At 51.0% G+C, this 24,821-nt stretch overlaps 4 protein-coding genes, 1 long non-coding RNA gene and 2 other non-coding genes across 14 annotated transcripts; 5 read left to right on the top strand and 2 right to left on the bottom strand.

Moving 5' to 3' along the window:
• The first annotated feature begins 1,981 nt into the window (after positions 1–1,981).
• PPP1R26 (protein phosphatase 1 regulatory subunit 26) lies at positions 1,982–10,474 on the top strand. The gene is made up of 2 exons (XM_033518405.1): positions 1,982–6,185; positions 9,963–10,474. Exons 1-2 carry the CDS (start codon positions 2,230–2,232, stop codon positions 10,009–10,011), a joined length of 4,005 nt encoding a protein of 1,334 aa, XP_033374296.1. The 5' UTR covers positions 1,982–2,229; the 3' UTR covers positions 10,012–10,474.
• A 146-nt stretch (positions 10,475–10,620) lies between these two features.
• C17H9orf116 (chromosome 17 C9orf116 homolog) lies at positions 10,621–11,691 on the bottom strand. Of its 4 annotated transcripts, none has more exons than XM_015645150.2 (3): positions 11,407–11,691; positions 11,185–11,339; positions 10,621–11,097 (listed from the first exon to the last, which is right to left on the bottom strand). In XM_015645150.2, the coding sequence occupies exons 1-3, from the start codon at positions 11,669–11,671 to the stop codon at positions 10,924–10,926; spliced, it is 594 nt and encodes a 197-aa protein (XP_015500636.1). In that variant the 5' UTR covers positions 11,672–11,691; the 3' UTR covers positions 10,621–10,923. The 4 variants fall into 4 exon arrangements, with proteins under 4 accessions (XP_015500636.1, XP_015500639.1, XP_015500638.1 ...); XM_015645153.3 differs by having other exon boundaries at positions 10,621–11,124; positions 11,261–11,339; positions 11,407–11,568; XM_015645152.3 differs by having other exon boundaries at positions 11,185–11,299; positions 11,407–11,568.
• On the top strand, positions 11,600–13,289 carry MRPS2 (mitochondrial ribosomal protein S2). 2 transcript variants are annotated; one of them, XM_015645148.3, is made up of 4 exons: positions 11,600–11,697; positions 11,771–11,848; positions 11,980–12,109; positions 12,411–13,289. In XM_015645148.3, the coding sequence occupies exons 1-4, from the start codon at positions 11,670–11,672 to the stop codon at positions 12,952–12,954; spliced, it is 780 nt and encodes a 259-aa protein (XP_015500634.1). In that variant the 5' UTR covers positions 11,600–11,669; the 3' UTR covers positions 12,955–13,289. The 2 variants fall into 2 exon arrangements, with proteins under 2 accessions (XP_015500634.1, XP_015500635.1); XM_015645149.3 differs by having other exon boundaries at positions 11,655–11,697; positions 11,774–11,848.
• A 560-nt stretch (positions 13,290–13,849) lies between these two features.
• On the top strand, positions 13,850–17,108 carry LOC107212221. Of its 3 annotated transcripts, XR_004499668.1 has the most exons (5): positions 13,850–14,124; positions 14,673–14,778; positions 15,444–15,555; positions 16,167–16,433; positions 16,931–17,108. It is a non-coding gene; the product is annotated as an uncharacterized LOC107212221 (long non-coding RNA). The 3 variants fall into 3 exon arrangements; XR_004499667.1 differs by having other exon boundaries at positions 13,851–14,124; positions 16,167–17,108; XR_001524410.2 differs by lacking the exon at positions 16,167–16,433 and having other exon boundaries at positions 13,852–14,124.
• Positions 15,027–15,160, top strand: LOC117245237. Its single transcript, XR_004499701.1, has one exon. It is a non-coding gene; the product is annotated as a small nucleolar RNA SNORA17 (small nucleolar RNA).
• On the top strand, positions 15,586–15,719 carry LOC117245238. The gene has a single exon (XR_004499702.1). It is a non-coding gene; the product is annotated as a small nucleolar RNA SNORA17 (small nucleolar RNA).
• A 1,260-nt stretch (positions 17,109–18,368) lies between the features above and the next one.
• Positions 18,369–24,815, bottom strand: DIPK1B (divergent protein kinase domain 1B). Of its 2 annotated transcripts, none has more exons than XM_033518463.1 (5): positions 24,740–24,815; positions 22,325–22,459; positions 20,991–21,098; positions 20,700–20,912; positions 18,369–20,148 (listed from the first exon to the last, which is right to left on the bottom strand). In XM_033518463.1, exons 1-5 carry the CDS (start codon positions 24,800–24,802, stop codon positions 19,336–19,338), a joined length of 1,332 nt encoding a protein of 443 aa, XP_033374354.1. In that variant the 5' UTR covers positions 24,803–24,815; the 3' UTR covers positions 18,369–19,335. The 2 variants fall into 2 exon arrangements, with proteins under 2 accessions (XP_033374354.1, XP_015500733.1); XM_015645247.1 differs by having other exon boundaries at positions 20,700–20,876.
• Positions 24,816–24,821: the final 6 nt, after the last annotated feature.

Below are 24,821 nucleotides of genomic sequence, written 5' to 3'. Positions count from 1 at the left end.
GGCGGCGGCTGCGTGCGGCACCCGAGCGCGGGGGACCCGTCACAGCCCCTCCGGGGTGACCCCCGAGCTGGGGGTACCCTCGTGTCCCCTCACACAGCCCCTGTGGGTGCCCCCCGGCTTGGTGTCCCCTCATGTCCCCTCACACAGCCCCTGTGGGTGCCCCCTGGGTTGGTGTCCCCTCACGTCCCCTCACACAATCTCTGTGAGTGCCCCCCGGCTTGGTGTTCCTTCGTGTCCCCTCACAATCTCTGTGGATGCCCAGGTCTCCCCTCATGTCCCTTCATACAGTCTCTGTGGGTACCCCCTGTATGGGAGGGAGTCCCCTCATGCAGCCTCTGTGGGTGTCCCCTCATTTCCCCTCACAGAACTACAGAGGGTATCCCCACTCGCCTGGATGTGTGTCCCCTCATTTTCCCTCAGACCCTACCCTGGGTGTCCCTTCATGTCCCCTCACACCCTCTGTGAATATCCCCTGGCTGAGTGTCCCCTCACGTGTCCCCTCGCGGTCTCCATGGGTGCCCTGGGTGGGTGCTGGGACACAAAAATTCCCCCCAATCCCATGTAATTCTCGCAGGACCCCCAGTCCAGGTGTGGGATAGTGAAGGCACCTGCCTCTTCCCTGAAAACTGTGGAAATAGGTTAATAGGAGAAACGTTAGGGTTTTATTTTTTAATGAAGCTGGGAGCTAAAGTGTGTTAATTGTGTTGCTTCAAGGTAATGAGGTATCCTAATTTCTGGTTTTTTGATCCTTAGCTGCTTATTACAAGGAAAAATGTTTTTAATTTATATTTGCCCAAGCGAAGAGCGATGAATAATTGTCTTCCCTTGTTGTCTGTTACCTTACTCTCAGTAAATAAATAGAAGTTTTGAAGAGTTTAGAGTCATTAATCTTTTAAAATATTTAATGCCACTGATTAATTTGAAACCAGATCTAGAGAATAGTTGACAAGTGCAAGGTCAGGGAGGTTTCAGAGGGAAAATCATGTCCTTGTATGTTGGCAGAGTCCAGTGCCACTGCAGTTGGGACTCACTGTGCTTGTGTGGAGTCTGGGCTTGAAGAGCCATCCAGCTGCTGTAGTTTTTGGGAATTACTGTCAATAGTCCTACCAAATGATGCTGCAGGTGAAGCCTTCGACCCTTAGGGGACCATGTGGAGGTGGTGAACTCTTTGGGGTGTTAACTGGAGTTTTGTGGGTGGCTTTTTCCACTCTTCCACAAACCAAAGCTTCGTTCTGTCTGGGGTTTCTACTGGAACACAAAGAATAGCTCCTAATCTTCATCCTGCTTTTGTGCACTCCCCAAGATCTGTGTTTGCCAAGAGCTTTTATCCTGCAGTGAGGCCGGATGACTGATGTCTCGGGGTTATTGCTCCAGAGTGTTTCAGGAAGAAATAAGTTCCCTTTCCTTTTCTCTGAGCTGCCCCAAGTCCCTCGGCTATTTAATGCCAAGTAAAAGTAAAAGTAAAAGCTAGTAAAAGCTGTGTTGGGATATTGTGTGAGATCTCTGCTCTCTGAGGAGGAGTTGCTTTGTGTCCCACCATCCCAGATGATGGTCCAGCTTTCTCCACATCCACCTGTCCTGCACCATGGGGACACAGCCAGTGCTGCTTTCGTTGGAAAACTGGAAAGCTGAGCTGTGTGGTCCTTAAAAAGGCAGTTTTGCCAAAGGAAACAATGAGCAGAGTATTTTGCTGGGTTCTCCACTCCCACTAAGAAATAATTCCTTAAAATTGTTCTTTCTCTCCTGCCGATAAGTTTTCTGCAAAAATATTCAGGCAACCTCAGTGCAAAGGGGTTTAAGCACGCCAGTGCACTGAACACCATCACAGTGGGTACCTTTGTGGGTCTGGGCAGTGCATCATTATTCAGGAGCACATGCAAAAAGGACTGGAAAGCCCAGGAAGAATTTTCAGAAGTGAATTACCTGCATTGGGTTGTGATTTTACCAGAAAATACTACAAACCACAGATGACGAGTGCTCTGCCTTATCCCCAGTGGCTGGAGAGACTGATTTACCTGCTCAAGTGATGTTGAGGAGTAAATCCTGTGATTATCTGGCACAGTAGTTCTGGGTATTAATAATTTACAGTTTATGTTACCAGGATTATTTAATGGAATTTCTAGAAGGCACATGCATAGTAAATATTTTTGGTTTTTTCTTTGTTTTAGGATGGAGGAGAGACCGGTCTGAAAATCTGTTCCATCGTGGACTTTGCTGTGGTCTGCTAGAATGTTCCTTATGGATGCTCCTCCTCTGGTAGCTCTTCAGACAAAATGGGATTCCTTTGGACCAGCAAGGAATTGTAGATACCCCGTTTGCTTCCCTGAATCCGACGGCAACGTCACCAGAACCTCCGTGAGCGCCAAAGTGCAGATGATCATAAACAACCTGCAAAGCCAAGAGCCTGCCCTGGGTATGAACCATGAGTGTGGCTGTGTTGTGCAGAAGAAACAGAAGGGAGAAAAGGGCACCAGTACCAGAGTCACATCCAGCACCACGCTGCTGCGGAAGCATCCTCAGTACAGCCAGAGTGGGTGCCCTGAGGATTCTGATGACAGTGAAGTGGAAGAGAATGTTCAATTTGGGACTCTCCTGCTGGATTCTGACAGCGATGATTCTGTGGACCGAGGTATAGAGGAAGCCATCCAAGAGTACTTGAAAACAAAAAGCAAAAGTGCCCAGTCCTTGCCAAGGAATGCAGAGCGTTCTGAGAATGTGAGCAGAGACAAAAGGTTTAAGAGAGAATTCTCCCAGAACAAAGTGGCAAGTAACCTCCTCCCTGTGAAATTTAAAGCTGAGATGCTCTCTGAAGAGTACCTGTCTGACCACCTGGGAATTGGGAAAAGGCTCCAGCCTGCTTCTCCTCAGAGCATCAGCAGCGATGACTCCTTTGAACAGAGCATACAAGCTGAAATAGTGCAGTTCTTGAATGAGAAAAAGCAGCAAGAAATTAGTAAATGTGTTACTGAGGAGGATAAAAAAGATTCTCGTGTGAGATCTGTCCTGAAATGCAACAAAGAAGCAACGAACAGAGCAAACTGTGGTGCTATAAAGCAAGATTGTAATGCACTGCTCCTGAGACACCATCCCAAACTGCAAAAATCCAGTGCCCAGTCCAAGTGTTTGCAGTCAAAAATCCAAGCAGAGCCCAGTGATTTCAGCCAGGTGAACCAAGCATATCTAGAAATGGCCACTGCCAGCCAGCCCTGGCTCGTGGAGCAGAATGAGGGAAGTGGAGCTCATTACTGGGAGCCAAGGGAAGCACTTACCAAGGAGAGCATGCACACATCTGACTCGAGCAGCGATGATGGCATCGAAGAAGCCATTCAGCTTTACCAGCTGGAGAAAATCAGGAAAGAGGCAGGTCATGCAGCAAACTGTGTCCCTTTGCAGAGGGAACAATTTGATCCAAAGGGTATGGCAGACATTTCTGCCAGCCTGACAATTAGCTCCACAAAAAGTGCCTCACCAGAAATCCCTAAAAACCCCATAAGCAACAAGAGAAAAGAAATTAATTCCAAGTCAACGGGATTAGAAAGCACCAGCAATGACTTTAATAAGCTGTTTAAACCACTGAAAAAAGCCAGACATTTTGCACTTCCAGAAAACAAGATTGCTGCTTGTGAGCTCACATTGCAGGCCTCTTGCAGGGCAGACACATCTGCAGAACTCATGTGTGCAGAAGCTATCCTGGATATTTCCAAAACAATCATGCCATCCCAAATGGGAAGTGACAACAAATCCCTCACTGCAGACTCCTTCTTTTCTCCCCAGCTTCTGTCGTCCTCCCGTTGTGAAAGTGACAGCAGCCTTGTGGACAGTGATGACAGCATAGAGCAAGAAATCAGGGCTTTTTTGGCTCTGAAAGCACAGTCAGAAAACCTTGGAACAAAACCTCCCAGCCTGTCACGCTCCATCCAGATGCCTTTGCCTTCTGATCCAAACAGCCTCACCGGGACCCTTCAGCCTGCTCTGCCCAAAACACTGAAATTATCCCTGAGTAGGAAAAGGAGACTTAAAAGGGAAGGCAGAACAGCAAAACAAGGGGGGTCAAAACTACCTGAAGAGCTGGAACCAGGACTTTTCCAGCCAGGTAACTATTCCAAATTCCCTGTGCTCCAAGAGGAGCGTGCCCTGAGCAACCCCGCAGAACTCTGGGATGCTCAGAGTAATAAAGACCCGAGGCAGCAGCAGCTGATGTCTCCCAAACTGTCTGGCTCTGATGGCAGTAGATGTGTGTCCTTGGACTCTGTAAACCCTTTTCTGCAGGTTCAGAGTAGCACAAGAAAACCTATAAAAAACCCCATCCAAACCCCAGAGAGGGAGGGGTCGGGTGATGAGAGCAGCTCTCTGGACAGTGATGAGGACCTGGATAGTGCTATCAAGGATCTGCTACGGTCTAAAAGGAAGTTAAAGAAGAAATCCAAGGACCAGAAAGCTCAGTGTAAGAAGAAAGTCAGATTCAGTGAGACAGAAACTCAGCTGCTGGATGAGTTCAGTTGTCTTCAGCAAAATGAGTGGAAATGTAAAAATCCCTCACTGCTAAAAAGCTGCCTCTCAAAACCTAGGAAAGCTGTGAGGGAGAATGCAGTCAGGAACCCTCCAGACAACATCAAGCTTCCCAATGACAAGCCAGAAACCATGAAAAACCTGGAGTTTAACTTACAGCTTAAAAAAAGCAATAAACCTAAACCAGTTTCAAACCAGCGGGGGGCTAAAAATAGAAAATGTGCTTTCCCAGCTGTGTCAGACGCCAGTGACAGCAGCTCAGTGGACAGCGATGACAGCATCGAGCAAGAAATCAGGAGGTTTTTGGCAGAAAAGGCTAAAGACTCTGCAAGCAATTCAGAGATGCAAAAAGGTGATGCAAGTCCGGACCTATTTAGAGCAACCAAACAAACTGGTAATAAAGGAAAAGCAAAGCAGCAGCCGGTGGAAAACGAGATTGACCTCGTGCTGGGTCAGAGTAAAAATACTGAGGTAGCTCAGCAAACTGAGGAGGTGAAGAGCTCTCAGAGAGCAGAAGGGAAAAGTGCAATGTTAGCTGGCAGTGGGAAATGTGCTTCCTCTGCCGAGAATGTTCCTACTACTGGTCAGTCAAAAGCTAAACAAGGACTGGGTGGGGTCAAAGGTGGTGCTGCTGGGGAGTTACTTGGGAATGCAAGAGGTAAAAGGAATGTCCATAAACCAGAACCCCCAAAACCCAGCAGAAATGAAGGGTGTAAAGTGAGAAAAGTCATGAATGCAAAGCCCAGATCTAAAAGGAAGAATACCTTCCAACTAAAAATCTCAAGTAAATTTATTGCAGGTCTGAAATACGCGCGGGACAGGAAGAAATCGATGCTTTTGAACAAAAAGCAGAAAGCAGAGTGTTTGCTCACCCAGAGCAGTGCCTCGGGAATGGAGGCAGCTTCCCAGGACACAGATGTACTTAACCCCTTGCCAAAAGGCGAGTTTAGTGGGGAAATTACCCCAGCAATAACAGCAGCCAGTTCTTCTCAGAAACTCACTGTGGGAGGGGCGAGTCCCCATGTAGCAGAAAGCTGTGCAGGAGCTGAGTGTGTCAGAGAGGCAGCTGAGGGTAGCAGGAAGGCTGATGCTCCAGGGGATCAGTCCCACTCCAGCCTCCCCTCTCTGGAACAGAGCATGGCAGCAGGAAAAGCTGATAAGGTTTGCAGAGAAACCTCCAGAGCTGAGAATACCCAGATGTGGATCAAGGAAGGAGATATCCACCAAGGCAGCTGGGCTGACTCCACTGCGGATCCCCCACGCCCTGAGTGCAGTGTGGGAAAAGCAGATAAAGTCAGCAGAGAGGCAGCTCAGCACAGTGCTCAGGTGGGCTGTAAGGGAGGGAATAACCAGCTGGACAAGAGGCCAGATGCAAGTTTAGCTTGCCCAAGGCAGGAATTCAATGTGACAGCGGCAGCAGCAGTGTATAATAGTGGAGGAGCATGTGCAGATAACCGTGTGCAGATGTGCATTAAGGAAGAAAAAGTTGACAGGCAGGAAGAAATTCAGGTATCCAGCTCCAAAATGGAAGGAAAAATACCTGTTCTGCAGAACAGGGAAGCTGCTAGTGAAGTACACCAAGGGCAGGAATTTTTAACCAAAACCTGTGCAAAATTTACTGATCTACCTGCAGGGGACTGCCCAGGTTCCCTCTTGGAAAAAAAGGTTTCAAATATGTAAGTAGTTTTTTGTTTTTTTTTTACACTAGCAGTCTTTTTATAAAATAACTCTGATTGTAATTACCTTGATAAAACTTGAGACAGGAAAGGAGAGGCAGTGGGAGATGCTGATACCTGTATATCATACACACACTAATGTGAAAATAATTCTGTTTAACAGGGATATCACAGATAGACATTCGTAGCTTTTGTAGAATTTTGTAAATTATTTAAAACGCTCTAAGGAAATATTTTTATAATGATTTTTAGGGCTTGCATTCCTACAGGATGCTGTAGTTACTGTAGATAAGATATTGGCTAATTACACTTTAAATTATGAGGCCTCTAATTGTCTCTCAAAGGGAAACCTGTTTGCGCACAGAATTTATTTGGGAACCTGTTAGGAGATCTTAGGAAAGCCTTGGATGGCAATGCAGATGATGTGACAGTGGCCACACCTGAGCTGCCTCAGGACAATCCTGTGGGGTGGGTTTTGCTTGGAGCTCAGATTTCCCACCCAAGGACTGTGGGGTGAGGTCCCTGAGCAGAACTCGTGGCTGTGGAGATCCAGCCTGGAAGATACAAATGCAAATTCAGGTAAATCAAGTGGATGGCTCTGTCTGCACCTCCTGTGCAAAGGGATCTCAGCAGCTGCTCAAAATCCTTCTGAATACCCAGAACCTCCTGCTAGCAGATGATTCCAAGCACAATTGCAGTCCAAGACAAGTGAAGGAGTGTGTCTGTTCAGACAACATGATTTCCCTGGATTTTCCTGCATTTCTGTACTGTTGGGCCTGCAGGGCTCAAACAATTCCTCGTTATTCTCAACTCATTTTGATGCCCTGCAGTAACCCAGAGATGGCTTTTGGTTTCCTCAATGAACTTTCTGGAGCTGAGTGCCCTTAACTTTCCATTTTCAGAAGTGGTTTTTAAAATGTTACATTTCTGTGAACTTTTCACTGACAATTTTGGTGCAATAAAGCAAAGCTGGGTTTGCTGTAGGAAGTCACAACACAAATGGATTTTTTCAGCCACGGATATTTTCAGCACTGTTCTTTCTTCAGGCTCTTTCTCTGCCTCCGTTTCCAGCAGCCAGAATAAAGCAATTTTTCACTACTATCTTTTTATTTGTAGTGACTTTCAACGGGATTGAAGTAGCAATTCACATCACACACACAAAAAAAAAGTGCCCCCACACTGGTTTTGCTGCAAATTCAAAAGGTATAAATTGGAGCTGTTGGCTCTTTCATTTTCATTTTTGTGTTGTGAAGTCCTTGGAGGAGTTTGTTCTCACATCTGGTCCCTGTGAATTGATCTGATATTCTCTTTGCTCTTCTGCAGAACTTCTCTCAGCCAAACCACCACTTAGCATCACTTTGTTTGTTTCTCAGTCACTTCAGGAGTCTTCCTCCAGGCTGGCCTTAAACTTGCAAAATGGAGCAAAAGCAGCCAAGACTGGATCCAGAATCCCATGGTGTCCCTGGTGTGATGCAGAATGTAGGCAAAATACTTTGTAGCATAGAGTAGTATCTGTGGCATGTAGAGAAATAAACATCCTTGGTGTGTTTATGCTGTGGTGCAGCTACGTTTGGAACATGTTTCTAGTGCTCACTTGGCATTTCTGACTCCAGCCACCTTTTTGTAGCCCTGGGGTTGGTTGGCTGGGTTGTTTAAAGGTCAGTGTGTTAGTTCATCTCCATTTTGTGGTAGGATACCTTGGAAAAGTGTTTTTTTCCGTAGCTCAGTGCCTGCACTCCCTCTTCACAGGTTTGTCTTTTGCTCTGCCTTGATTCCGTTGCAGGATTTGAGCCTTTTGTTTGGAATAGGTCAATAGGCTGGTATTTTAAACTAGAAGTTTTCCAAGTACCTTGCTTTAAAAGGATTAAACTGTATACTTAATTTTCCTAGAGATCTTGGAAGCACTCTGTACTGTTTGTATAAAAAGCTGAATGTTTCTCCTCAAAAGTTTTCAGTAAATCCACATTAAGACTTGAGAGGTGTCTTGTGCCCCTGTCACTGTGTCTGTGTCCTCAGTACCACTCGTGACCTGATTCACTCCCAGTTAAAATGCAATTCCAGTTACCTTGTGCTTTAAATAAAACCTGATTTCAAACAGCACTTTTTTTTTTTTTTTTAATTGATGAACTTGATTTGTATATAGGAACTGGTGTACATTGCTGAGTTTCTAATGTTTAATAAATGGGGTTCTGCCCATGGACCGTGAAACTGGAGTGTTCCTATGGTTTGTGTCATCATCTTGAACAAGTAATAACTTTTGTGTTCCCTCTTCTTCCCTCCTGACTGAGGATGTCGTTATTTCTTTGTAACAAAAAAATGAAGGAGGAGAATTTACAAAATACAAAGGGGTGGCTTTTGGGAGGTTGGAATGGTTCTTGTGGTAGCAGAACCCCAGGAGTTTTCTTTCCTGGTGTTTGTGGTGAAGAAGTGGAATCTTTCCATGTGTAATTAAATGTGTGTCAAGGAGCATCTCTGGGACTGGAACAGCCAGGGCTCCCATGGCAGTGTCCTCATCCTGGCCCAGTTCTCATCACTTGTTCAGAAAAGAGAAGTCTGGTGGTTTGGAGCAATAAGAAATCCCTCTTACACATCACTAAAGGCTGACCAGCTGAGGAATAAAAAAGATTATATTGAGTGCCAGTAAATTGCCACACGTGGTACCAAAGTTGGGACTGCAGCACAAATCTCTCAAGGCTGAATCTTCATCAAAGCAGTTCCAAAAGCAGATTTTATTTCCTGTTTATAGAGACAGCACCAGGGAGGGCACAGAGCGGGCACAGACTGCACAGCCCTGCTGGCCCTGTCACTCCAGCTCTGGGGAGTGTCCAGAAAACTCCTTTTCCTGTTATCCCACTCTCCTGAGACACCACTTACTGCAGTAGATACATGGAACCATAAACTCAGCTCTTCCTTTCCTCTAATGAGTGATGGTTTGTATTTTTTAAAAATACACAATGCTAATTTTTCTTTCCAGTCAGAGCACAAAAGTTGTTAAATTTAGATATTAAGTGATTAAACAACTTGGTGTTTTTTATTACAGCTCTGGTGAGTTACAGATCCTGACTGCAGTACCACAGGTGTCAGATAAATCTGAAAAGAGATTTATTGCTTCATTTGTTACCCCAGTGACTGGTTTTATGTGCTTTGGGAACAACTTCAAGGTTCCTCAAGGGACAATAAGGACTCCCTTAATTTTTTATTCCCAGTTCTTTGCAGCTATTTTAGGAACACGTGTTTTGACATGTATCTGCTCTTTATAAAAGGCAGGAACACAGCATCCCTGCCCCCATTTCTTTTATTAATGTAGAAGCTTTTAAATTTTTCATCCCTTCAGTTGGTGATAATTCAGCCTCACATCTGCAAATGTGAAAATCTTCCTTTCAAAAGACAGAGTAGAAAGATTGTTCCAGGTAGATCCTGTGTGGTAAAATGAGTCGTTTTTAGAATGATATTTTGAATTTGTATAGGTATTTCTTTTAAGGAAGGTGTATTTGGTCTAACCTCTGAACACTTAGATACACTGTACACTGCATGCCAAACCCTTCAAAGGAACTGGTTTCAAGATTAAAATTAAAAGGGAAGAAATTGAAGCAAGAAGAGGTGGGTGTTTTCAGATGGAGTGGGAAAATATGTGACAGAATCCACTCTGTTTATATTTTTAAGAAGCAGTCTTATTCCTAAATTATGCCACCTGCAGAAAAATCTGTGGATAAAAATATATGTAACATTGTCACAGTATTTCTATTGATTCAGCACTTTGTTATTTTCTCATTTCAGGAGAAGAAAGGGAAGTTCTAAGAAGCTCCAGGTATTGTCTAGAGTCTAATACAAGAATCACAGCAAATGAAAGAGGGTTGCTTATTTCTTTTTAGATGTTAAATCTTTGAAATGTTGATTTTTCAGGCCCATTTCTGCTCAGTTTATTTATCTGTTCCAATTTATTGGTGTGTTTGCAGCAGAGGGGGATTTACCCAGCTCTTACCACATGCCACAAGCAGGGAATATTTCTGACATGTGAAGAGTATCAATCGCAGTGGGGTTTGGACATAATGTTACACTCATTGTTTATATTTTTAGCAAACAGTTTGAATAATATTATGCTCATCTTTAATGTTATGTTACACCTGTAAGGTGGGACAGTTTCTCATCCATCAACAGGCACAGTAGTTTCTCTTAAAAACTCATTTTTCAGTCAAAAATGTTCAATGTTCTTTCAGTGCAGTCACTGTCCAGCTGATGCAATTTCTTTGCCTGTACCTACAGTTGTTCCAATAAAACTTTAAAATATTTTTTGATTATTTGTCATTATTTGAATAATTTCTTAAAACTTTGTTGTTTTGAGAGAGAAGAAACGTGAACTTTCTACCAGAAATCCAGAGAGTTAATGAATACCTCTGGAAAACTTGCAGATTGATTATTCATTAAATAGTAGAGAAGCAGTTTAGTCTTAATTTTTAATGATACATGGTACATGAGGCAAGAGTGTAAAGGTTCATTAGTGACAGAGAAGGGGATAACGGGATAAATACGGAATTTATGTAGTTCTAGCATTTATATGCTGCTGATAAATTAGGTAAAATGCTTCACATCAGCTACCTAACTGACACTTAACCACATTAAATCTTTAACGTATTACTCCTAAATAGCATTCCCTCTGTAATCTAGCGGGTCTGTTTAGTAGCAAGGCTGGCTGTGGGTGTATTTCCCAGGGCAGCCAAGAGCTGCAGCGGTGTCCTGCCTACAGCGGCTGGTCCCGGCAGTGCGAGGGGCCGCTGGGGTTGTAGCTGGGGTGGAAATCCAGGTGCTCGTAGGCGGTGATGAAGGTGTCGGAGCCGGTGCAGTGGCTCTTCTCCAGGGCCGTGTTCAGGCTCTCGTTCCTGCACATGCCAATCTTGCCCAGGTGATCCGAAAACTTGTGCGAGAGGGAGTGGAAGGAGTTCTGCGGATGGCGAGAAAAGGAGAGGGGCGGGGGGTGGGAGGGAATGTTTTAAATGCCAACCTCGACAGCAGCTGCAAAGGCTGGATGCGGCCAGGGGCAGCGTGTCCCCATCTGCCTCGGGTGCTCGGTCCCATACCGGCAGCTCGTGCACCGTGGGGGCCCTGCTGCCGTAGCTCTGGTTGACGGTCCGGAAGCGGGGGTGAGCCTGCGGCTGCCTGCGGGGGGAGAGCACAGCTAGCGCGGGGAGCGGCCCGCCGGGGCCGGGCCCGGGCCAGCGCTCACCCGTAGCCGCGGTAGAAGGTGAGCTCCTGGAAGCGGCGCGGCACCCCCGGGCTGAGGCCGGACATGGCGGAGCCGCCGGCCCGGAGCGTTGCCCGGCGACGAAACGCGGAGGGCGGGGAGCGACCGCTCCGAGCCGCGCAACCGCCCCGGGCAGGGCGGGGGCCGCGCTCCGCTCCGCCCCGCAGGAAGCGGAAAGCGCCGCTGACCTTCCCCCCCTCCTCCTCCTCCTCCTCCTCCTCCGTGCCCTGCGGCGGGCTCGGAGCATGGCGGTGCCGCGGCTTCTGCGGGCAGGTGAGCGGCGGGACCCGGCCCGGCCCGGAGCGGCCCGGCCCGCCCGTGTGACCCGCGTGTTTCTCTCCCGCAGCAGCCCCGCGGTTCTACAGCACCGTCCCGGTCCCGGTCCCGGCCCCGGCCCCGGCCCCGGCAGCCAGCCGGCCCCGCGGTGAGTGCTGCCTGCACCCCCGGCACACAGCGCTTGAGCCCTGCAGCAGCGGCCGTGCTGCATCGGCCGCCGCCCCGCAGTCCCGGCTCGGCCCCACCAAACACACGGGTTATTTGTTTCCCCTCTCTCAGCTGACGATGACAAGCTGCTGACCGAGCCTCTCAGCCACCCCGACTTCTTCAGCGTGAAGGAGCTCTTCACCCTGAAAGATCTCTTTGATGCTCGGGTGCACCTGGGCCACAAAAAGGGATGTCGGCACAGGTGAGTGATGTTTTTCGTGATCCAGTGCTTGTTGACATCGGGAATGCTTCCCCACACCACATTTGCTGGATTGGTCTGAGCCTGGAACTGCCCACCCAGGGCAGGAGATCCCCCCAGCATTGAGAGGGTGTGAGACTGGGACAGGCGCTGGGTGCGAGGGCTCTCACAGAGAACACCTCTGGTATCAGCCAGGAGCAGGAGCATGGGATGGTTCCCGTGGGGTCCCACACATCCACAAACACTCGATGCCCACACACCCCATCCCCGTGTCCCCTGTGCCGCCCTCCCGCTGCCCCCGCAGGTTCATGGAGCCCTACATCTTCGGCTGCCGCCTGGATCAGGACATCATCGACCTGGATCAGACCATGCAGCACCTGCAGCTGGCCCTCAACTTCACGGCCCACGTCGCCTACCGCGGGGGCATCATCCTGTTCGTCAGCCGCAAGCGCCAGTTCTGCCACCTGGTCGAGAGCACGGCGCGGGCGTGCGGGGAGTACGCGCACACCCGCTACTGGCAGGGCGGGCTCCTCACCAATGCCCACGTCCAGTTCGGTCCTGGCGTCCGCCTGCCCGACCTCCTCGTCTTCCTCAGCACCCTCAACAACGTCTTCGAGCCGCACGTGGCCATCCGGGACGCGGCCAAGATGAACATCCCCACGGTTGGGGTGGTGGACACGAACTGCAACCCGTGTTTGATCACCTACCCCATTCCCGGGAATGACGACAGCCCTGCGGCCGTGGAGCTCTACTGCAAACTCTTCAGGATGACCATCATCCGTGCCAAGGACAAGAGGCGGCATAGCGAGGCCACGAAGGAGCTGTGGAAGAAAGCCGAGGGCAACTAGAGCCCTAGGGATGGGCTCGGTGCCTCTGCTCCAATTCCATGGGACTGGCTCTGCATCCAGAGCACCGGCTCTTGGCACAGCAGGCTGGGGAAGGGACCCCCCCAGTCCTGTGCACAGTGATCTAACAGCAGTCACAGCCGTGGAGGGTCTTTAGCTCCAAAAACTTGTACAGAGCAATGCGAGGGGAAATAGAGCCAGGCCAGCCCCTGCTCCTGTCCTTGTCACTGTTGCAGGGGGGTGCTGCTGTCCTGTGGCTTTCCTGAGCTTGTGATCTCACCTGAAACCACTTCTGTTTTGCATCTCTTCTTAGCAAATAAAAGGATTTATCCCTGTGATCCTCTTTGGATTTTTCCTTTGTGGAATGGGATGGGGAGTCTGGCTGGGGCAATCAGTGAGGGAAAGGGATGAAGGATGGGCCTATGCTGGGGACACTGCAGAGTGGCTGATGCAGGACGGGAGGGTCCCCACTTTGTCCCAGGACATGCTGAGAGCCCAACCTTCGCCACCATGGGATGTGGGGGACTCCAGGAGCAGCTGAGAAAATGGGATACCTATCCCTTAGTAGCATTGTGTCTCTGTGGGAGGCCCTAGAGCAGTCCTGGGCAGGGCTCTGTGTCCCATCCCATGTCCCATCCCGTGTGTCCCATCCCATGTCCCATCCCGTGTGTCCCATCCCATGTCCCATCCCGTGTCCCATCCCGTGTGTCCCATCCCATGTCCCATCCCATGTCCCATCCCGTGTGTCCCATCCCATGTCCCATCCCGTGTGTCCCGTCCCGTGTCCCCCACCGGCGGCTCCCGGCTCTGGGTCCTCCCGCCCGACAGGGGGCGCTCGCTGGCGGAAGAGCGGCGCGCACGCGCACTCGTCCCTCCCTATATAAGCGTGAGGCGGGGGCCGGATCGCCCTTTCGGCGGGCGCGGGGCGGCGGGAGCGGAGCTGCTGCGGGGCTTCAGCGCAGCTCTTGCGAGGCCGCAGCGGGACCGCGAACGGCCTCGGCCTCTCCCGGCGGGGTCAGCGGGAAGCGCTGCGTCCCTCATGCGCAGGAAACCGGTGATGATTGAGGCGGCTCCACAGCTGCGCCTTCCCCCGCCATGTTACGGCGAGGCTCCCTCAGGGCCGGTGCCGCTTTCCCCCGGCGCTGAGCGGCTGCGGCGGAAGGAACGAGCCAGGTGAGGCTGCGGGAACGGCCCTTTCCCCTCAGCCACGCGGCCGGGGCCGGCCCCGAGCGGCCCTGGGGCTCTGTGGGCTCCGGGAACTGCCACGTGCGCCATAAATCGGGCATATCATGGAATGCACTACAAGCAAAATAATTATATATATATAAATTATATATATATACATTATATATATATACATTATTATATATATACATTATTATATATATATATAAAATTATTATATATTATTAATGTCTAATATGGTAATATATTGGTATGTTATGAACTGAATATATATATTTTTAAATACGTAGAGCTGTAATATAAAGCATACACAGCTGTGTATATTCTAATATACCCCGTTGAAGAAAGGAAGAAAATTAAAGGTTTTAAGATTTTCAGGAAAATGTTTTCAAATATTTCAGTAGCTAACATGAATCTATAGTAGATCCCCTTCTTGTTGTAATTCTCTGATTTTCAGTTATATGGCGCGTTTCACAGAAAATTAAGGTTGTTAGGAGGTTATTAACAGCATTTTTCCTTTATTTTTCTTTCTTCAGCCTGGCAGTGGACAAAAAATGAACCAGCCAAGATGGTGTGACTTTAAAAATGAAGGGTAATCCTTCAGAAAAAGGCTGCTTAAGCAAGCTTCAACCACCTCTAACTGTAAGTGGAGTGTTACATTTGGTATCCCAACATGCAGCAAATACCTTTGTAGCAGTGCTTTTAACTAGGTGATAAAATCTTGTTTTTATAATACTAGTGTCATGGAATGGTTTGGATTAGAGAGGACTCCTTCCACTATCCCAGGTTTCTCAGGGCAGCATCCAACCTGTCCTTAAATGCTTCCAGAGATGGACATCCACCCATAATTATATTTTTTTCAGTTTTTATGGGTTATTTGTTCCCCCCAGGCTGCCACTGGCGTTGCAGAGATGGCTGTTGTGTCATCTTTGTGTCAAAGAGTGGCAAGAGAGAGCCAGGCTATGTTCTACGCTCGTTTGTTCTGCACCCCGTGAGCACTCAGAGTGATTGATAGCCTGACATCATTAATCAGCCTGATAGGAGACTGGGGAAAAACTAACTGAGCTGTTTGAAACGTTAGATCTGGATGTAGCAGACTGGGAAGTTGTGTTTGATCTGTGCATGTGGGTTTCTGATTATTTAGCCTTGAAAATCAGACCCTGTGGGTGCCACTTGTGTTACAGAAGAGTGAGGTGAAGTGATCTGTAAAACCACGTGGCAGCACTGGGAGTCACCAACGTAATCTTCTCAGAAAATAAAAGTTTTCCTGTGATGTTAATTTATTTCTTTTAAATTCCCGTTGCCAGTGAAGCAGCAGTGGTGTAACCAGGCTTTGGGGCGTGGCTGAACACCATCCCGGTATTTCCCACTTCTCCCGAGGCCGTGCAGACCCGGAGACCCGGAGGAGCCGCGGGCCAGGTGAGCTGCAGTGCTGGGAGCCGCCCAGCCCCTGCCCCAGCTCGTGTTGCAGGCGTGGCTGCAGTGCCACGTCTGTGTCATTCGGTGGCAGACAGCAACAGGCAATGCCTTCCCTGGTGCTCCGAGCCCTGTGAGCTCTCAGGATTGCTCAACAACCTGACACTTCCTGATGGCTTTTCCTGGTCCTTGGATGGGGAATGGTGAAGGGTGGACAGCACACAGCTGACCCTGTCCTTCAGTCCTTGGTCAGGGACACCTTCCACTATCCCAGGCTGCTCCCTGGATCCAAATCGTGCTGTGTGCCACTGCCCCTTGTTGAGGGATGCCAGAAACGGAGCGAGAGCAGCTCTGGGCACGCAGGGATGGTGACCCTGACGCTTTGCAGTGAGTAACTCTGGCACTGCTAAATGGGAAACCTCATTAAATGGCCTTTATAGAGCCAAAGGTGCCTCAGTGGTGCAAAGTGAACCCTTTAATTGGCAAAAGTCACTGGCTTTGGAAAAGAATGTTAATAAGGTTGTGGGGATGTGGTTATGCTTGAGGATGTGGCTCTTTTAATTTGAATTTTGTGACTTTTAACCCTGCAATCTTTGTTTGGGGTTTTTCATCAGGCTTTCCTCACACCGGGGGTCCTGCATGGGCACTGAGTGCTAATGAGTGTCTCTTTAGAGCTTCCCTGTGTGAGGCACAGCAGAACCATGGACATTTTCCTGATGGCATTTGCTGGAACTGCCCTTCCCCAGGCAGCACTCCTGGGCCATGGATATTGCTTTGCTGGCTCTCAGCTGTGGAAAACGTGAATGTTTTGCATGAAAGTGGTTTTGAGAGAAATTAAAAATCTCTGTGTGCACAAGACAGCCCTTCATCACCAAGGACTGGTTTGTGTCATGGCTTCAAAGGCTGGGATAAGTCCAGATTTTTTTCCCCTGCACTATTAATAGCTTGGCTCTGCACCAGGGTTGGCAAACTCACCTTGGATTTTTAGGGAGTGATGGAATAGCCCAAAGCAGGCTCCAGCTATCCTCCTCTTAAATTATCCCTTTCCTAAACTCCCCCAGCCAGATTAATTTCTATAACCCCTCTGATGTCATGGCAAAGAGTTTCTTCTAAATTTGTGCCATGTCTTTCTGGACTAAAGGAAATCCCTGTGTAAAAGTTTCCTTATAACAGAGCCTTAAAAAGTGTGGTTTCATTTCCTATTTCATCTTTTATTTCCCCTGGGATGTGAAAAATCTTGGGACAATCCCAAGACAATGAGGGCAGCAGAGTCTGGATGGCAGGGGTTAATTAGCTCATTAGTACTGACATTATTGATCCCTTTTCCTGCCTGTTTTTCAACTTTCCTGACATCCTGGGCATTTTTTTTTATTTGCAGATTATGCCTTGAGCTGCAGAACGTCTGACAAACGTGGCAACTGAGAACTGGTAGGCAGCATCCACGTCTGATGGTTTGGAGACTCCTAAAACTTGATCATCTGTGTTTTCTCTACATGGTTATGAAGGATTGAAATAAAAAAAAACACTAAATAAAGATGCCACCTACAAGACTGAAAGGATTATGCTGTGTATTTGTGGCACCCCAACTAATGCTATTTTTTAACCATTCTAGGATTTAAGACTTTGTGGATATGAGAATTTAGGATTGTTTTAAAGCATTTAAAGGTTTTACCTCCATCCCTTTGTGCACAGAGGGGATCCAATGAGATCAGCTTGTCAGTCTTGGTGTGTCCTGGCTTTTTTTCCATCTCCTGTGGGGAATTTGGAGGAGTTAGAGTGTAAAACAGCTTTACCTTGACTCATTTCTCCTGTATGCCAGTGTGGTTTGTAAATGCACTCACTTTGTGCTTTTTATTAGTGACAGAATTCCTGGGAGTCAGGAACAGTTCCTGGGACTGTCCAGGGCCATGGATTAATGGAACAATTGTTGTCACAAGTGTCTTTATTTCAATTAAGCTGTCAGGGCCAGGTCTCAGCTACAGGGGCCACACTTCTTCATAGATGTTTAGAGAGGTTCTGATATTGAGGGAATGGCTTCCCCCCACTTTTCCAGGTGCTTTAAGACTGCTTTGAGGGAAGGGAACAGCAGGGATTTGGTGGGAGGGAAGGATGAAAAATGGCTTTTCTGACGCCCTGAGGAGGGGATTTTGGCAGGGGTGTTGGATTCCTTTGCTAATGGCAGGAGATGGATTTGTCAGGGAGCTGTTGCCATGGGGATGCAGGACAAGGGATGAGGAGCTGGGGTGGCTGCCTGGAGCCTCCCTTGCTGAATTCCAGTGAATTCCAGCTCTGCCTTTCCCTGCCGTGCACCTGAACCTGCACACAGGACCTTGGCAGTGTCCGTACCCCATCCGGGCTGAGGACCCCTTCAAACACAGAATCCTTGGGAGTGCTCAGTGTTTCCATGGATAAATCACATTTCAGAGGCAGCTCCTCAGCAGGGAGTGAGCTCTGAGTGCTGGACACGGAGCACTCCTGACACCGAAATGTCCCCAGTGACAGGTGATGAGGATCCTGAAGAACCAACAGAAGGAAAATCCTGATCTTTCTCCCCAAAGACTCCTAAATTTGCAGCCCTGGTCAGGTGTATTTTTATTTTGTGATTCCCCAAGGAATTGTTGGCAGGAGAAGCAGCACATGCTCCAGCAGCAGGAATACGGCTGTGCTGGGAACACAGCAACCTTGGGGGAGTTTATCCAGCTCTTCCTCCCTGCCCAGAGCTGTAAGATTGCTGTAATTGAGCATTTCAAGGAAACAACCATAGTTGGAGCCCTGGGAGAGTAGACACAGCCAAAAAAAAATGTCTGGAGACCTGCTAAAAGCTTTGCCCGGAAATTCATTTTAATAATGAGAGAAGCACTGGATTATTCTGGTATTAACCTTCAACCTCTGCAGGGCAAGCCCAGCTTAGTTTTTGGAGAATTAAACGGAGGGGTTGGCTTATCCCTGCTCTGAGTGTGGTGGGCAGTGACACCCGGGGCACACCAAGGGGTCACAGCGGTTCGAGTTTAGCCCTTTGCCTTTAAGCCATCCTTGGCCTCGGCCGCTTCCAGAGCGGACACGTGAGGGAATGGCTTGTGCTGCCAATTGCAGACTGGGGGCAGGAGCAGCTGGGGGAGCCTCTCACAAGCCACGGCATCACTGTCAGGGTCAGGCACTTAAAAACGGAACCAAAGAACCGCCACCATTCTCCTCGGTGCACCAGACAGCTGATCTGCTTCCTGTGTGACAGCTGGATCTGATGGCAGGTGACTCAGACACTTAAGGAGAGACTTTTGAATGGGGAAATCTACCTTTTCCTCCTTTTTAGATCACAAACAAGCTGGTACTTAACAGGCTGCTGTTTGGCTATTGATGGACGGGTGTGATTCACGTAAAAGCTGTTTATTTACATCAGAGCCGTTCCTCAAAAGGAGATGTGACAAGTACAGCATGAATGATTCATTCCCATCGCTTTGCTCTGCTTTCCTGCTCATCAAGGAACAGTTTGATGCATCCAGCTGGGCTCTGCTTCCTTATCCCTTTCCGTGTCTTCTTCCTCCCCCAAGCCTGCTCAGCTCGGCTCCGTGTCCCAGCTCCGCTCCTGCCAACCCATCCCTGATCCTGCTGGGTGGTGGAAGTCATGATGCTTGGTTTTCCATGAAGGAGAAGGGGCTGCAGCTCTGCTGAATTCCCTGTGCAGGGTATGTTTTTCCTGGGTGGGAGAGGATGGAGAAACAGGCCTTCAGCCCTTGGACCTCACTCCAAGCTCAGATTGGAAACGCCAGGGCCGTGCTTCCCCCGTTAGGAATATTTGGTGTTGGAAATCTTCTTCCAGAGCAAGGTCTTGAGGTTGTTGAGCACGAGGGAGTGGTGCACTTCCATCTGGCTGGCCAGGCCGCTCAGGGTCATGCAAGTTCGGAGCTGCTTCTGCAGCTCTTCCTTCAGCTCCAGGGGAGCTCCATAGAGCAGATAGTCCTGCAGCAGCCCACACACCTTGGCCAGGTTGGGCTGCACCATGTCACCCTTGCACTGCTTCAGGAGCTTGTCACACGCGGCCGTGCAGTCCCGCCCGTAGGTGCAGTCCCCGTTCTGCTCACAGTGCCGGCCCTTGAGGAATCCTCTGATTGTCATCTCCGTCGCCACCTTCCGCAGGTTGACCATTTTGAAGTCGTACTTGTCGTTGTAGCCCACGTTCCTGAGGCTGCTCTCGCAGATGTAGAAGTTCCCGTAGGTCCCGTGGAAGATTTCCTCCACGAACTCCAGGAGGCCGATGGCGATCTTGGCGCGCCGGGGCCAGGCCGGCGCAAACCACTGGTGGATGAGCTGGTGGGCGATGGGAGGCAGCAGGGACTGCAGGAAAGGGGGGATGTCCACCCCATAGAGGGAGGTGTGGGGGATCTTCTCGGTGACATAAAGGTCCCCGCAGTGCCCCAGCAGCTTGGCCGTGTGCTCCTTCTCGTGCAAGGAGAACATGAGGAGGAACTCGTTGAGCTGAAGCAGCGCCCAGATGGATTTGGCCTCTGCCAGGGACACCTTCCTGTCACGGTTCACGTCTGCCATGGTGATGATCCGGCTCACCAAGGCGGGAAGAGATGGCTGATCCCCCAGCTTGGACTGCAAAACCAACAAGAAGTGGCATCAGAGCCTCACAGCTCTCTGTGTTTGGGTGTCACATCACAAAACCGAACTGGGGGAGCAAAGAACTGAGCTGGGGAGAGGAGGAAACGGTGACACTCCAGGAAATCCAGCACCACACCAGGTGTGGGCACATCCAGCTCCAGCAGAATTTTCCCAGCCTCAGATAAAAGAGTAAAGAGTAAAAAGGTGCTCTAGCCTCTCCTGCCAGAGTTGCCACCCCACCACTGCTGCAGGAACCCAACAGGGGTCAGGGCCACCAAATCAGCTCTGCCCAGCACAGATGCCACCCACAGCCGTGGCACAGCCACCTCCAGGGATGTGGCTACTGAAACCTCACAGATGAGGATTCATGGCAGGGAATGGAGGTTTTCCTCCACTAATCCAGTGCATGGCACCGGCACCCAGCAGTGGGTGGGGGCCACGGGCAGGAGGAGCTCGTGTTCAAAGGGAAGGAAAAACACCATCGGTGTTTCTGACTCACGGGAGCCATCCCAGGCCTGTGGGATCACACAGGGCCCTGCACTGACCTTCAGGAAGTTGAGGAGCATTTCCTTGAACTCGTCCATCGAGGTCCCCCGCGTGGGTTTGTCGAAGAGCACCACGTCCCTCCTGGGCACAGAGTCCGGGCGGCTGTCGGCCCTCAGGGCTTCCCCGATGCCACATTTGATGATCACCTCCCTGTCCCTCCAGAGCCCTCTGTAAACCTGCAGCACAGGGAGGGGGGCAGCAGGTGGAAGGAGCTGGGCTCTGGTTCAGGATGGCCAGAGGGTTTGATGCTGGTGCCCAGCCCCTGGCATGGCTGGGGGGCACACACCTACCTGCTGGCTGGGGGAGGAGGAGAGGCAGTGCTGGAACAGGAGGCTGCGCTCCTCACACAGGTCCTTGCATGTGGAGCCAGAAATGATCCCTTTCTTGTACTGGTCACACTGGGGAGGGCAAGGAGAGAGGAGCTCAGCAGGGACAGATTTCTACTGGCCCTTAGGGATGGCTCAGTGCCCTGAGCGTGGTGGGGCTGGGCTGGCAGGGACCCCTGTGCTGCTGGAGGGACCTCAGGGATTTATTCCTGGATGCTGCTGCTGCAAATCCAGGGCTTTGGGAGAACTTGTGGGCTGAAGGAGAGGGCAGCGTGGGGTTGGGTGAGGATGCACAGGCTCAGGGTGCTCAGCAGAGCAGCAGTCCCTGCTGTGAACCAGGCTGTCCCCAGTCCAGGGGGTGGCAGGGACAGGGACAGACGGTGGCTCTGCTCCACGGCCAGGCTGGACTGGAGACATCCCTGGGGAGGAGAAGCTGCAGCTCCTCAGCGAGGGCAGCCTCAGGGCTGGAAACTGGAGCTGCAGATATCCACTGCAACTTTTCCCTTTTTTTTTCTCTGCTGTGGATGGGAATTAACCCTTGGACCTGCTCACAGGGGACATGGCCAGACACGGCGTCTGGAAGCCCCAGCTGCGAGCAGGAATTAGTGCCCAGGACCCCGCGGTCGGAGTCAGGCAGAAAATCAAATTAAACGATCGTAGCTGTTGTTATGGCAATTCCTGCCTCCCTTCTCTGCTGAGGGACTGATCAAGGAGGCTTGTTCTGACACAGCCCAGCTCCCCCTGCTCGCCTGGGCTGGGCTGAGTCCCACGCCAGGCACACACAGCGGTCCTGGGGACATCCTGCCACAGGGAACACGGAACGTGCACCACCCTGCACACCCAGGACAGGGGCAACACAGAGCCAGGCTGCCACAAGGAGCTCTGGGGCTCTCCTTAGGGCTCAGCAGCAGTCACAGAGAGGCACCATGGCCTGAGTGCTCCCCCTTCTCCTCCTGCTCAGCAGAGCCCAGAGGGACTGGTGCAATGCTGTCCCTGCCCACAGATGCTGCTCCCTGCCCTGACATTCCAGCTTCATCTGCACAGACACTGCTCTGCCCACGTCTGCCCTGGCTGCTTCCCTCTGACATCTCATGAAATTGTTTCACTGTCACCCTGGCAGGGCAAGGTCACCCCTCCTGCTCCGAGCTCCATGCGATGTCAGGGACAGCACCAGGGCAGCAGCTGCCAGGAGAGCTCCTCCTCCCAGTTTTGGGGCTCAGGAGGCTGGAAATGGGGCTCCCACAGCCCCACTCAGGCCAGCACCCCAAACAGGAGCCAGGGGCTGTGCTGCCACTCACGATGATCATCCGGCAGACGTGGCCGCGGCACAGCTCCGAGTAGGACGAGTAGTGCATGTAGGCCACCCAGCTGCCCACGAAGATGCCCAGCCACACCACCAGCAGGTACTTCACCTTGATCCCCGGGAGGCGGCCCTGCAAGGGAAAGGAAATGCTTTTGAAACCCTTTTGGAAGGGCAGGGCTTTGCCCAGGACAGCGACAACTGGCCAAGGATGGCTTCTGCCAGGCAAACCAACCTGAGCGCTGGGGAAACCTCCAGCCCTTTTTATATATATTCATCAGTCTCTTATGCAACTCCTGCTGCAAGTAGGTCACTTAAAATTCCCTAAAAGCAGGGGGATTACGGTGCTGGGCTGCAAGGAGCTGGATGCTGTGCGTTCCCAGGAGCTGTGGCCACGTCCTCCTGCTCTCCTGCCCTGTGCAAGCCTGGGGTACCCCGGTGGGGCTGCAAGAGCTCTGCTCCTGTTTGGGGACACCCCTGGCAGCAGAACCCCCCCTTTACAAAGCCCCACGGGCAGGGGAAGCTCCCAGCAGCAGTTCCCGTGTGGGAGCGGGTGAGTAACAAACCTGGGAGCTCACAGGTGATGCTCTGTGCAAACAGCTCGGAGGCTCTCAGCAGGATTTTGTTTTGTTGGCTCTGTTTCTTCCCCCCTGACCCTGGCACAGCAGCACTGCTGCCATCTGGCCTCCTGCAAGAAAGTCTGCTCACCTGGCTCGAGTAACAGAGCAGATCCCAGCAGCTCCAAAGGACAGGGAGTGGATCCTTGCATTAAACAAACCATTCCATCCCATTTCTATAGGTGATTCTACAGAACCTTGGCCTTTGACCACCTCCAAACCCTCCTCACGACCTGCTGCTGGGATAGGGCTGGATCTGAGTGGATGCAGCACCTTTAAAACCTGCCAGGGACCCTCGTTTGGGTCCTGTAGCCCAAAACCACTCCCCTCCTCCAAAATGCTCCTCCTCAGCCCCTCTCCAGGAGCTGTCAGGACTCTGGGAGCCCCAGGAAAGGGCAGTGAGGGTGAGAGCAGACAGGTCTGCCTCGAGATTGTGACATTTCTCCTGTTAATTGGAAACCCCAAAGTGTGAAGTGGGCCAGGGTACCTGGTTTGCCTGTCAAGCAATGGCACCGCTAATTAACATGAAATTAAATTAAAGAGAAGCCAAGCACAGCCAGGACTTGGCAAAGACAAAGTGTGGGTGGCTGCTCCTGTGAGCTGAGAACCAGCTCATGGCCCTGAAGTCAGACACACTGAGACCCTGAGATCCCCCCAGCACAGCAGCTCCCCAAAACTGCCCAGGGTGGGTGTGTGAGGCCCCCTGCCCTCAGCAAGGGATTTCCCACTAGAGATATGTCTTGGAAAACCCTGGAATTGGAAAAATGTCACTTTTTGCTTATTCTGACTTGGAATCCGTCGTGTTCCTGTGGCAGAAGGGGGGTCAGGACTGCAGCCTGAGCATGGCATGGGGAGCTCTGCCTTCATCATCCCCTAAATGGTGGAAAGAAACATGGGAGTGGGGGGTGCATTTCAGTGAGAGCTTCCCCTGAGCTTTTCTTGGATTTTGGATTTTGAGAGTACCTCCAGCGTCTCAGTGTCAAGGCACAGGGGTTTCTGTCCCCATTGCCTCCCCTGCACTGATGAACGCTACCCCACCAGAGTTGCTGTGTTTAGTTTTAGAGTGACTCTGGACGGTCTGGAAGTGACTTTGGGCTGGGGCTGACTTCAAAGGCAAAATGGATGCAGCATCAACAAAATCCTGCTCCATCCCTGTGCCTCCTCTGGGAACCTGGGGGTCACTCCACAGCAGCCCCAGCTCTGCCCCCCCAGGGTATCCCATCCCATGTATATCCCGTATCCCCTCTGGGATAACCCCTCTGGTCCAGCATCTTTGCCACAGTCAGGGTTTCTCATCCCACGGCTGCAGAGAAAACACCCATTCGAGCATCCCTGACATCCCTGGCCCCAGCATCCCTGGAGATCTGAGGCAGGTGCCCGGCTCCTCGGAAGCTCAGGGATAGGAAGAGGATGGAAAATAAAGAAAGAAAGAGAAGGAAGGAGCCATCCCTGCCCAGCTGCCTCCGCGGCTTCACCCAGCGCTGCGGGCTGGGCTGCCCCGCTGCTCGCAGGCTCCGGCACGGCGGAGCGCGGAGCGGGTTATGCAACCGCTGCGGCCCCCGGGGCCGCTCCAGACCCCCGGGGCCGCTCCAGACCCGCGCCCGGTTCCCCGGCTCCCAGTTCCTCGCACCGGCGTCGGGGAGACCGAGGCGGAGCGTCCCTTTGTGCACGGCCGGTGCCAGGATGCTGAGACGGGCATCCCCGAGCCCGCATCCCCCATGCCAGCGCATCCCCCCGGCCCGGCGCATCCCCGAGCCCGCATCCTCCATCCCGGCGCATCCTCCTTCTGCCGGTACCTGCAGGCCCTTGGAGAAGGGGCAGAACAGCACCAGATGCACCAGCCGCCGGATCCTCCGCATGCTGCGGGCGCCCCGCGGC

Source organism: Parus major, chromosome 17 (genome assembly GCF_001522545.3).
Source record: "Parus major isolate Abel chromosome 17, Parus_major1.1, whole genome shotgun sequence".
NCBI lineage: Eukaryota > Metazoa > Chordata > Aves > Passeriformes > Paridae > Parus > Parus major.
Note: the sequence above shows the minus strand (reverse complement) of the source record. Positions and strands in the feature narration are given on the sequence as shown.

Excerpts from the sequence above, each read along its gene's own strand:
- PPP1R26 (XM_033518405.1), top strand. The coding sequence starts at position 2,230 with ATGTTCCTTATGGATGCTCCTCCTCTGGTAGCTCTTCAGACAAAATGG. Across the intron at positions 6,186-9,962 it reads GAAAAAAAGGTTTCAAATAT|GAGAAGAAAGGGAAGTTCTA; the intron begins GTAAGTAGTTTT and ends TTCTCATTTCAG.
- MRPS2 (XM_015645148.3), top strand. The coding sequence starts at position 11,670 with ATGGCGGTGCCGCGGCTTCTGCGGGCAG. Across the intron at positions 11,698-11,770 it reads GCCGCGGCTTCTGCGGGCAG|CAGCCCCGCGGTTCTACAGC; the intron begins GTGAGCGGCGGG and ends TCTCTCCCGCAG. Across the intron at positions 12,110-12,410 it reads AAAAAGGGATGTCGGCACAG|GTTCATGGAGCCCTACATCT; the intron begins GTGAGTGATGTT and ends CTGCCCCCGCAG.
- C17H9orf116 (XM_019008461.2), bottom strand. The coding sequence starts at position 11,671 with ATGCTCCGAGCCCGCCGCAGGGCACGGAGGAGGAGGAGGAGGAGGAGG. Across the intron at positions 11,125-11,260 it reads CCACGGTGCACGAGCTGCCG|AACTCCTTCCACTCCCTCTC; the intron begins GTATGGGACCGA and ends CGCCATCCGCAG.
- DIPK1B (XM_033518463.1), bottom strand. The coding sequence starts at position 24,802 with ATGCGGAGGATCCGGCGGCTGGTGCATCTGGTGCTGTTCTGCCCCTTC. Across the intron at positions 21,099-22,324 it reads ACGTCTGCCGGATGATCATC|TGTGACCAGTACAAGAAAGG; the intron begins GTGAGTGGCAGC and ends TGCCCTCCCCAG. Across the intron at positions 20,149-20,699 it reads TGCTCCTCAACTTCCTGAAG|TCCAAGCTGGGGGATCAGCC; the intron begins GTCAGTGCAGGG and ends TTGGTTTTGCAG.